General features: G+C 35.5%; 1 protein-coding gene and 1 non-coding gene across 2 annotated transcripts; one reads left to right on the top strand and one right to left on the bottom strand.

The window, feature by feature from the left end:
• Window positions 1-967: 967 nt before the first annotated feature.
• LOC112024909 (probable lipid phosphate phosphatase beta) lies at window positions 968-1,952 on the bottom strand. Its single transcript, XM_024057558.2, has one exon. The coding sequence runs from the start codon at window positions 1,921-1,923 to the stop codon at window positions 1,189-1,191; it is 735 nt and encodes a 244-aa protein (XP_023913326.1). The 5' UTR covers window positions 1,924-1,952; the 3' UTR covers window positions 968-1,188.
• Window positions 1,953-8,723: 6,771 nt separating this feature from the next.
• On the top strand, window positions 8,724-8,795 carry TRNAP-UGG (transfer RNA proline (anticodon UGG)). Its single transcript has one exon. It is a non-coding gene; the product is annotated as a tRNA-Pro (tRNA).
• The last annotated feature ends 3,722 nt before the right edge of the window (window positions 8,796-12,517 follow it).

The following is a 12,517-nucleotide window of genomic DNA, read 5'->3' on the forward strand; positions in this document are numbered from 1 at the left end:
GGGGGGGGGGGGGGGGGGGGGGGGGGGGGGGGGGGGGGGGGGGGGGGGGGGGGGGGGGGGGGGGGGGGGGGGGGGGGGGGGGGGGGGGGGGGGGGGGGGGGGGGGGGGGGGGGGGGGGGGGGGGGGGGGGGGGGGGGGGGGGGGAGGAGAGTGCAATGACCCCCCTGCCCTACTATAGGTCTGTCCCTACTCCACACCCTACAAACATTTATACTTATGGAGTAACTATCGCACAAAAAATGTGTGGTGGTAGAACCCAATGAAATTGATGCTTACTTCCAAGCAGAAGTGTGGATTCAATTTGGCAAAGAATCTTAAATCTCATGCTAATTGGAAAAAGATTTAAATTGTAATTACAAATTTCGTAGTTTGGTGACATTTTTAATGATTTTCATTAATAAAAGTCTAGTATTTAAATTATATTGTCGGTGGGTATTATAAAAATATTCTTAAAAAGCGGAAGTACCCCATTGCCATTAGCTTGTCTTCCGTCGGGCTTATTGTGATCAATTTTGACGTTCAGATTCTTCTTAAAAATAAATAAATAATTTGACATTCAGATCTATTGATATTACCTACCAACTCACCTACCTAACACGCAGACAATCTACAAGCTTTCTCTAAGAAGTTCCTAGTCTTCATGATATTGCACAGAAATGCAATTTGTTGACACAAATTCGTACAGCTGACAAAACCTTAGTAGTAATTACTCTATTTATTTTTTTCTTAGGTGGGTGGTAAACTTGAATCTTTACATTTTCTATAATAGGAGTCAGTGGCGATTATTCCCCATCATTATGTGTGAATTAATTGGTTTCAACTTTTTTGAGAGTTAATTGGTTTCAACTCTGTGCTAGTATAAATTTAGAATTAGAACCGTGTAATATATTTCACATCTAATCACTTGTTGAAGATAGTTTGTAACTTATTAACTTGTTACTGTCCTCGATTTGAAGTCTGAACTAAAACAAAGAAAGTGTTATGATTTGCATAAATTATATAAAGATATCAAAAAAGGAAATATTACAATTATTCCAACCTCACTAAGTACTGGAAGGCAATGAAATAAGAATGCAAGCACACAGATTCTAATGCAAAGTAGCACACGTTTATTGGTCATCACTTACACAACCGTATGTATGACCATTGCAGAGGACACTGCTAGCATTTCTATACCTCAATATAGTTTTAGAACCACAGAAAGTGAAACGCAAACAGAGCTTCAAGAACACCAAAGCACGCCCCGGCAAAAACATCGAAGAAAAAATGCCTCCCAAGCACAACCCTAGAGACCGAAGTGGCAAGTGCCCAAAACCAAGCAACCCCAACAATAAAATTCACTGCCTTATTCTCATCCCAGCTGATCATCTTAGCAACAAAGCCATTATTATTAGACCTCAGCTCCACCAGCGCTGTGATAATGGCTTCTGCAGAGAGGTGCAAAAGGGCAGCGACAATGAAAACCCTAGACGCATGGCCACTGGGGAAGGAGTCCTGTTTTCTGTAGGAGAAAGCTGGGTTGGTGTTTATGTTGTAGTGAGGGCGTGATCGGTGGACAAGAGCCTTGATGAATCGAATGAGAGCAAGGTCGAGGAGGAGGCCAAGTGGAAGAGGTGTGAAGAAAAGGTGGCGGAGAAAGTGGAGAAGAGCGAGGGAGGTGATGAACAAGGAGCTGAAATCAGCTGAGAGTTCAAGGAGGATGAGAAAGGAGTGGGGAAGGAGGGGTTGAGAAATGGTGTGGAGGTGGTAGGAGAGGGTGGTGTCTAGGGTTATTAGTTGGCTAAGGAAGGATGGCACGGTGGTGGATGAGGTTGTTTTGGTGGTTTTGTGGGGTGGTGGTGTTGAATGATTCATATGTAATGAGAGAGGGGGGTAGGATTGGTGGGGGTTTGCGGTGTTGTGATGACTTAAGGTTTTGCACATAGCTAGACTCTGAAAAAGTCTTCAACTTCTCATCCAAAAGAATATATATATATATATATATATATAACTTAAGAATGGTCACACATCAAGTGGACCTATTTAAAATTAAGGAATAATGTTATTTACAATTCACATCGTTCTAAAGTTAAAGAGCATGCTTATCATATTCTATAGTAGAATAAAGTCATATGAAAGATTGATTATGTTATGGAATACTTTGAAGAATGATGTCTGTAGGGATAAAGGGCCCAAAAATAGGTATTGGATCGTGGGTCATGTTCGAGAATAGGTAGATACTAACAAAGGTATACAAGTTAGTGGTCCATAAAAGAAGTCTGGTTATAAGGGATTGGAAGTGTAGTTCGAGGAGAAACATCTCTTCGGCTAAGCAGAGAAGAGGTCCAAGGTCTGACCCTTTGTTAAGAACAAGGCCATAAGCAATCATGCTGGCAAGGATAAGCATCAGATAGAGATAAGACAAAAGAGAGCTCGGAAATATCTGGAAAGAAGCTGCTACCACCGCATTGAATGCTCTACAACTAACTCGTTGGCCACATTAATGTAGAAATGATACCTGAACAGTATCATTCAGCCTTATAACTACTCACAAAGATTTCAAGAATGTGCTGATGGGACAAGTATCAAAGCTAGTAACATGATCTACACGTGGAGGGATGACATGGAGTGAAGAAGGGGAATTTAAAAAAGAAAAACCCCATTACAAGTGGATGATCAGATAATCTGTAGAAAAATGACTGTACACTCAAGAACTATAAGTTCATTTAAGTCCAAGAGAAATATAAAAACAACCTTCCTTGGACTTTGCCGAGGAGGATTTTCCGTGCACAAAACAATTTATTTATACTTTCTAGCAACACTTAGCCTACTGTGATTGTTGTCTAACTCATTAGAGTTCAATTTGTAGCTCACTCTCTACAAATTCATTATTTGGGGCTCTATGGACCTTTGTCCATTTTACTTAGGCTTTGGAGAGCAAAATGTGCCCGTACAATGTCATTAAAAAAAAAAAAGTTAATAAGAATGATATTATATGGCATTACTTTGGATTGGGTGGTTTTCTAAGTTTTTTAAAAGTTATATAAATTGAAAAACTCAAAATACACATCTCAATTTATTTTCTTTTGTTAGTTGAGGTGGTGTCATTATTTTATTGTATGTTTGGTTAGGGTGAAAACATAGAGGATGAAAAACAGGGTGAAAAAATGACATTTTTCATTGTTTGATTAAGGAGAGAAAACAAGAGAGACAGAAAATGGGAAGGAAATTTTTCCCTTTCGGCCCACATTTTTTTATCCTCCCAATTTAAGAGGAAAATGAGAAGGAAAAAGTGTTGAATGATGTACTTTACACAAATACCCTCACTTTATTCATCTCACTTACCCCTCACTTTTTTCATCACCTGTGAATGATAATTATTATTTTTTTCCATTATCACCAGAGGTCTTCACACAGCACGTATATAATATAACTAAACAATAGACACAAAAAGTGCAAGCCAATAATTGTTTGTTATGTCATTTCGTTGTTGTTGTTGTTGTTTTTTTTTTTTTTTTTTTTGGTTGAAATTGTCTTCCCAGGCAGTGAGCAGGAAGGGGGGGGGGGGGGGGGGGGGGGGGGGGGGGGGGGAAGAAAAAGCTCCTCGGCCACGGGCCGAGGAGCATCCCCCAGTTGTAAATTGGTATTAGTATCTTTCAATAAAAAAAGGAGTTCATGCCTGGTGAAGGCCGGCGAGCGCCTAAACCTTCGATCCACTCTCTACAAATTCATTGTTCTGGGTTCGTTGGGCCTTGGGAACCCATATTTTTTGGGCTACAAAAACGGACCTTACATGTCATAAATTATTTATTCTTAAAGAGTTTTATTTCATAATTTTAGAATAACATGTGAGACCATATCATAAATATTCATTCAAGTGAGTTATTATATATAAAAACCAAAGAGTCTAAAATAAATGAATCATAAAAAAAAAAAAAAAAGTACTTCACAATAAATTTTTTTTTAAAACATGGATAATTTACATTTTATACTTAATAATATCCTTACAAAATTTTTTGAAGAGTTAACAAAATATAAAAATGACTATCAATAATATTTAAATTATATATATATGAATTATATTGTGCATTTTATTGTATATTTTTAAGTGTATTTATGTATATGCATGGGGTTACAAGCTAGTTAATATAATGCATCTTATATATTTTTCTAAGTTTTCTTTGGTCTTAAGTTTATATATGTATAACATATAATCAAGCACAAATATGTATGTAAATGTTGCTCCCTTGAATCAAATCCTAACTCTGCCACTAGAACCATGCAATGATCTTATCCTCATTGCGCACAATTGCTAGAAGAAAAAGCTTAATGTCGTCCTTCAAAAGTCATTGTCGTGTCTAGCATAGTTCTCAGAACCAGACTGGACCGTGAGGTCGGACCGTGAAAACCGTGATGAAAACCGATTTTTTAAGCATAAAGAACCGGGCATATGTGGCAATTCCGTGAACCCCTAAAACAGGGGTTGGACCGTACGAACCGGTCAAGAACCGTGCGGTCCAACCCTTTAACAATTTTTTTTTTTTTTTTTTTATAAAAACAACTTAACACAATTTTATTCTACTTAATTAAATTATCCATCTCTTACAAGGAATAAAAAAAATTATAATTAAAATCCTTCAAAGATATTCAACTTTACTTCAAAAATTAATCATAAATTTTAATGTTTTCATGGTTATTATTTTATTTTATTAACTTTCTTATTTAATTATTAAATATATGCTTGAAAATCATTAAATTTCCTCACATATATAGATATATTAGTCATTTTGCTAGTTTTATAAATTTACTACCTATATTTAGGCTTTAATTAATTATTAAATTAATTATGACGTCATCACGGTTCGATCCCGGTTCGACCTCGGTTCAACCTCAAAACCTTGAACCTCTCCCTTTTACGGTTTAATGAACGGTCCGGGTCTGAAAACCTTGGTGTCTAGGTCCTCATCGAGGAAAATGATATCCTTTGCAACAATATGAGAGAGAGAGAGAGAGAGAGAAAGAGAGTACATTAAAAATGAAAAAGAAAAGAAAAGAAAAGAAAGTGATAGAGATTAGATTTCATATGAATAAGGTGCAATTCAATCTACCAATGTACATGTGTACAAAATTGTATGTATTTATTTTGGTCCTTTTTTCCCACTTAATTGCTTAACTAGATTGTTTCAAAATTTTACTCAAAAAAAAAAAAAAAAAGATTGTTTCAAAATAAATTTCGACGAGGCATCGTTCAAGTTGTAAAATTAAGCTAATTAATTTAGCCTTTTAGGAGTGGTTAACTGGTTATTCAAGACAACAAAGGGCGCGTGATTGCATCATTCATTATCAGAGAAAATTGCTCTACCTCATTCAAAAGGAAGCTCTAGTAGCTATGCAAGTTCTTTCTCAAAAAAAAAAAAAAAAAAAAGTAGCTATGCAAGCAATCAAATTCTCACTAGAAGTTGGATTTATTCAGATGTGCTTCAGGGAGATTCTGATATGATAATACACGCCCTGGTGGACGATAATGACTTTATGAAGAATTTGATCCTTTTGGTCACCTTATAAAAGACGCAAAATTTTTAGTAGCAGACTTCAGGAGCATCGGATTTTACAAGTTTGTTGTCAAGGTAATGTTGAAGCTCACAATCTTGTTGAACATGTTATACATGTCATAGGTTATTCTGTGTGGATGGAAGATGTCCCTTCACATCTCACAAATATAATTCAAGCCGTTATGACCATTCTTTCATAATGAAGTTTCACATCCTTCCTCCTAAAGAAAAAAAAAAAAAAAAAAAAAAATCTAGGGATGCTGATGAGAATGGAAATTGTCATATTTTTCTCCCTTAATGTTTAGTCTTTTATACTTATTTGGTGCTTAAATGTATTCATTATTCTTATATTTTGATTTAGGATGCAAATGGAGGCGTTAAGTGCAAAACGTAGCTAATTGGGCGATTATGGACAGTTTTGACATCGCTTCGTAATCTGAGTATAACTCTCTCATTAGAGCTTCGATTGAGATGATTCAAGATGATATGGAACGCCAAGACAAATATCTACAACTTCTATTTTTTGAGTTTTGAGAGATATGGGCTGCATCAAGGTCGAAATCGGGCTTGAAGTTGCTGCACTTGCACTTCTAACGTTCTAGAATGTTTCTTTGCCTGAAATTCTAATATTTGATGTGGTTTATTTTCAGAAGCTTCCAGATCTGACGCACAAAAATTTCAGCTGAAAAACATTACTTTCCTAGTTATATTAGGACTTTGTTTTATTTTTAATATTTTCCCTTAATTAGTCAGATTTGGATATAATTATTTAGAATATTTTTAGGAGATTTTGTAGGCTTGGGAAAGGGGGAATTAACATGTAAAAGGGGGAGGAAAAATCAGACTTCACACACGCCTCTCTCTCCCCTTGTCTCTAACTTTTCCTTTGAGTTTTCATCATGGCCTTGCGTGGCTAAACTTTTATACTTGGTCGAAGGAAACTGAAGTAGCGGAATCAATAAAATTGTGAGATCTAATTTGTTTTTATTGTTCAATTTTATGCTTTGAATATCGGAAGTTCTTCTGTGCCTATTTTCATGAATGTCTCATTTAATTACTAGGAGACCTACTAGTTTATTATTCATTGCAATCTAATGCTAGGTTAGATATCAAATTCATAATTGTTTGATCTCTTTGTGAAGCAACCAAGATTTAATGAATTGCTGCGTTAGAAATTATTAGATCTTAGAAAGAACGCTTGACTAAATTAAATACAACTGCTTCTACTTGTGTTGTTTAGCTTCATCGATCTAGTTCTTAAGGTTGCTACTAAATTAAACCTTTAGTGCTTGTCTTGGGTTGTTTAGTAGTTAGGGTTAATTAGATTGCTTGTTTTCTAATTAACTGCGACTAAGGAGAGATAGGAAAATAGTTCCAACGATGAATATTCAAATTGTGAATTGATATATACTTGCATCGATGATCAGTTATAAAATTCTGGTGGTGGATGTTGACTTAGACCAAGGTTTGTTCTCTTGATTGAATTTGATACTTTAATTTGAATTGTTCCTTAATTGTTTTTTTTCTTAAAATTGTTTTCATTATACTCAAACTCCCCCCCCCCCCTCCTTGTTCATTTAGCATAAAACTAGGCTAGATACTCTTCGTGGGAACGATCCTTACTCACACTACTACATATATTTTTAGGAGTAAATATTTTATTTTTGGTTGCCTGCGACAGCACACCAGATGCATAATCACCTCTAAAACATATAATAAATAACATTTGGTTAATATAAAATTCTGTTTGTGTGATAAGAATAAAAAGAAGGTAAAATCCAACTATAAAAGTTTTAAAATATTAATCTAATAAAAAATTATAAAAATAGAGTAACATTGATTAAACTGTTTTGTCATTTGAATTCTTGGACGTTGGATCTGATCTTAGTTTTCTGAATATCTAAGAAAACTTTTCATATTTATTTTATATATATATATATATATATAAAGAACTCCTTCAATACTAAAACTATTAGCTTTTCTTTTCTTGGTAAGATGAAACAAATGTGAACATACCCGTGTTCTAGCAAATGAGGAAATAAACTCCAAAATATGCCATTGTAGTATCAATGTAAGATTTACATTGTAAACTAAACAAATGTGGACAATATTGTATTTATAAGTGCTCTAAAAGTAGAGGCCTAAGCCTAATTAGAATAGTGTTGCCTTGTCCTTCAAATTCAAGCCCAACAATAGAATTTCTTTAGAGAGTGGGAAAACAATTCAAGTGCAATTCTAATATGAATTCAAGTCAAAGATTGAAGAGTCTAGAATAACAGAAAGGGTTAATGCAAGTATACGATAATAAAAATAGCCCTCCTCGGGCAAATCCAAGGATTAGCCTCTTGTATATAAGGTCTAAGTTTTACACCAAATAATGCACTGGATACTTTCTCTTTTTTCTAGTTTTCTCCACCAAGAAAGATCTCCCCCCTTTTGGGAGACTCCTCTCCTTTTATACCCCTTTTTCTTCATATCCTAGACCTCCATCTGTATGCCTTCAGGCGTTTCTAAGGACACTTGTCCCATCAACACTCTGTTGAAGGTGGTGGAAAGGGCTGCTAGCTGTGAAGATACTATTCATGAGTCATTCCCTCATTAAATGCAATTGATGTTCTAGGACATTTAATGTGGAGGGGGAAGGTAAACTTCTCCAAGAAGCTTCCTCCCACCGTCACTGCCCCCCTCATGGTCCTTTCTCTTCTACATGGGTTTCCATGAAGCGCTACTTCGTGTCCCCTCCCATGCTTGGGTCAATGAGGTCCTCGGGGTTGATGTATTTCTATGAGTGTGTTTGTGCAAAACATTTCATATTTTAAACCTCCTCGGTCCTTGGATCCCGCATAGTATTTATGCAGATGTGTACAATATTATTGTACACATTTGCATAAAAGTGCCAACTATCAAAGTAGGCTTGCTATAACCAGCTTAACCTCTTTAGCTTGACCAGTTAGTCACAATTTCAAGATCTAAAGATCCTACCTACCTGAAAACACCAAGACTGTTAGATAGCTCAATTTTACCTACATTTCCTGTAGCAAGCTGTAATCATTATTATTATTTGGTAATCCAGCAACCTTGCATTTTTACAAGTATTTTAAGTCCCAGCCTACAAGGTAGGGTGGGGGAGGGGATATTGACTTTAACGAAAACTGGTCCATTAAAACTTAAGCACAACAAGTACCAACAAATGGGCATTTGGTCTAGTGGTATGATTCTCGCTTTGGGTGCGAGAGGTCCCGAGTTCGATTCTCGGAATGCCCCATTCATTAAATTTTTTTTTACTAAAATTTTCAAAACAGATTTTAAGAATTAAGTTTTTAAGTTCAGTTTTTAATAATGCTTAAAATAAATTGAGCAAAGTCAAGTCAAGAACTGCAAAATAAGAACAATAAATCCAAATATATCTAAAATATGACAAGACTTTTCATTAATGAATAATGTAATAAATTAGGCTTTAGAAGATGGTAAATCAAGGAAGAGGAGCTACGAAACAACCCAATTTATCATAATTTATTTCCTGAGGTGGTTATTTACTAACAAAGGTCATGCAATTAACTCACTGCCTCCACATGCAAAAGATTCAGTTCTTTCTTGAATGATGGCATTTTGTGGTGATTGGCATTTCACATAATTGTTATCCCCCTCACCTCAATATTCTAGAATTAGTGAATTATTAACAAAAATCAATCACTCACCTGTCAAGACACTTCAATACTTCATCAATAGGTAAGCAGCCAGAAGCAAAAGGTTTCAAATTTTGTACATTATAGTGGACAAAACATAGGATTGTTGCACATCTTGATGTAAAGTATTTGGAACGGGCATCTTATGAGTTATAAGTTTAGAATTCAGACTTATAAAAAAAAAAAAAAAAAAACAGGTTTAGACTTCAGTAAATGAGAATATCAGAGATTAAAATTCTAGTGATTGCAGCAACTGCACTTGTGCCAAAACAAACATAATTAGTTTTTATGCTAGAATTCATCTTCAACATGAGTAGTGGTCTTATTTTATCAGAAACATCTTCTCCTCGGAAGGGATTGTGGGAATGATATGTCACGCAAGAAATAAATAATCAGCTTTTACAAAGCTATCAAGCAGCAAAGGTGGTTGCATCCTTTGAGGCTCCGGGTCCAAATGGCATGTCTTGTCTTGTTTCATCATTTGGCACATACTTTATTGGCACACAGGTAGTACTCTTATGTTTGAATTCAGGTATAGCACCTCGGAGAGACTCCTATGGGGGGATAATATAACATATATGTTTGAATTCGGGTATAGCACCTCTGAGAGACTCATATGGAGGGGATAATATAATATATAGAGAAATCACTTGACCAAAAAGCCTAAGTCCATTAAGTATTAACTACTCACTCTTGTTATTAGTATCCTATGTGGGACTTCAATACTTAACTAACTACACAACTCACACAAGAATATTCCAACAGGGTAATATTCTCCATTTGTCAAATTATTATCATGTTCAAATGTCATAGCTAACTATCAAACTAGGCTCACAGCTTACTATAACAAGTTAAGCTCATCTCTTTAATTTGAGCTATAGGTCACAATTCCAAGATCTATAGAACCCTTGATTAAAACACCAAATTGTCAGGTACTCGACATTTCCTGCAGCAAGCATTAGACATTAGTTTTTGGTAAACCAGCAACCTTCCATTTTTACAAGTCTTTTAAGTCTCAAGCTACAAGGTAGGGGGAAAAAAGATCAATTGACTTTAGTGTAAATGGTTGATTAAACTTAAACACAAGATAGTATCACCAAATGGGCATTTGGTCTAGTAGTATGATTCTTGCTTTGGGTGCGAGAGGTCTCGAGTTCGATTCTCGGAATGCCCCATTATTTAATGATAATTTATGATAATGTTTTTCAGTCCAGATTTTAATATAGCTGAAAAATAAATTGAGTAAAGTCAAGTCAAAAACTGCAAAATTTGGTCTCAATAGATCCAAACCCATCCAAATATATTTTAGATTTGACAAGACTCTTATTAATAAATAAAGTAATCAACTAGATTTCAATAGATCCAAATACATCCAAATATATCTTAGATCTGACAAGTCTCATTAATAAATAAAGCAATAAATTATGTTGCAATAGATCCAAATCCATCCAAATATAGCTTAGATCTGACACTATATTTGGTGAATGAATGCATCAATCATTATTGATTATTCCTTATCTTTGTGTTCTGTTGGAGTTGGATTCACGTATACATAATGCTCCTTTAGCAATACAATGGATTTCAATTTTTTGACATATGGTTTTTAATTTGTAATTGAACAATAAAAGTATGTTGGGAGTCAAACAAACAAACATCAAAAGCCTATGATGAAAGTGGTTAGCATAATAGATAGCCAAAACTATCAAACCAGGCTTATAGCTTACTATAACTATAACTAGCTAATTTCTCCACATGTATCTTAGATATGACAAGACAATTAGGTATCAGATTCAGAAGGAAGATAAATGAAAGCAGGAAGGAAGGAAGGAGAAACAATTAACAAACCCAAATTAATAATAATAATCCTTTAATTTTAATAATACCACCACCACAAGTATAAATTAAATAAAAGTCAACTACTTGACCTGCAAAAACACTTAAATATTCATCAATCAGCAAGAAGGCAAAAGGTTCTCAAATGCTGCTACCGAATGCACGTCCGCCCGAAAATTTGAGAACCTTACTAATAAATGCTTTTTTTTTTTTTTTTCAATCCTTATAATAAAAGTACGTCGTTTTGGATATGTCATAACGTTCTCTCTGTGACGGCGCTATTTTGGTATGTTCTTCTCTGAATCTTATTTTTACTTTAATTAATTGTGAGTGAGTTTGTTTGTTTGATTTTGAGTAAAATATTTATTTATTGTTGTGTTATGCTTGGTGCTTGGGCATTTGGCGTTTGGCAGCAAAGAAAGAAACACTCTGACTCAGTCTCAGTCTCAGTCTCAACAATTCAATGGCTAACGTAAGTAAGTTAATTGAACTCACACTCACATATTCCTTCCTCTGATCTGATGAAAAGTAGTAATACGGACTCGTCTCAGTCTCAGTCTCAACAATTCAATGGCTAACGTAAGTAAGTTAATTGAACTCACACTCACATATTCCTTACTCTGATATGATGAAAAGTAGTAATACGGACACCGACACCGACACCGACACCACCACCACCACCACCACCACCACCACCACCACCACCACCTAGGCTTCCAGTCAAAACAAAAGGTGACTACTACCACCTAGGCTTCCAGTCAAAACAAAAGGGCTGTGGTTGATTTTCCTTCACCCACTACCTAGGCTTCCAGTCAAAACAAAAGGGCTGTGGTTGATTTTCCTTCACCCAATATAACAAAAGAAATGCATGTATGTAGGCCATTTAAGATCTACCATTATTGGGGACGGGGACACGATAGCCCGTTTGCTTGAGTTGAGTTTTCACACGTCGGACTTCTTCGCCGAAACCATGATGGGCTGTTGTTTCAAAAAATTTCTATAACTATCATATTATATTCAAAATCTTTCCCTTTTTTTCATCGGTACCATTACCATAAGGCTGAAAATTTTCCTATGTCTGTTGCAGTTTGGCATGTTGAAAAGTTTTCAAACTGGGAAGATGTTAATGAAGCAGCAGCAGCTATTGGAGATCTACGTACAGGTAACTTTAAAGTTGTGTGGATTGTTATTGGATCTTTCCTTATTCTTTCACTTACCTCATATATATTGCTCAGATGGCATCTCCTCTCCTTATAAGAACAAGGTAGCTAGGTGGGGTGTCAAGACCCATTGGATGTGTGTATATTATAATTACCAATATTAGAATTATTTATTCTACTAGAAGGTGATATTAGGGAGATCAGACGGAATTATTTTTTTAGGAAATTTATCTCACCACCTTTCAGTTGCAGTTCCTACAAAATGAAACTTGGACTAAGATGTCGTCAAGAAAGAATTACCTTCATT

The sequence above is a fragment of the Quercus suber genome, unplaced genomic scaffold (genome assembly GCF_002906115.3).
Source record: "Quercus suber isolate HL8 unplaced genomic scaffold, Cork oak 2.0 scaffold_62, whole genome shotgun sequence".
NCBI classification, from domain to species: Eukaryota; Viridiplantae; Streptophyta; class Magnoliopsida; order Fagales; family Fagaceae; genus Quercus; species Quercus suber.

Bases quoted from the DNA above. Each gene is read 5' to 3' on its own strand.
- LOC112024909 (XM_024057558.2), bottom strand. From the start codon at position 1,923: ATGTGCAAAACCTTAAGTCATCACAACACCGCAAACCCCCACCAATCC.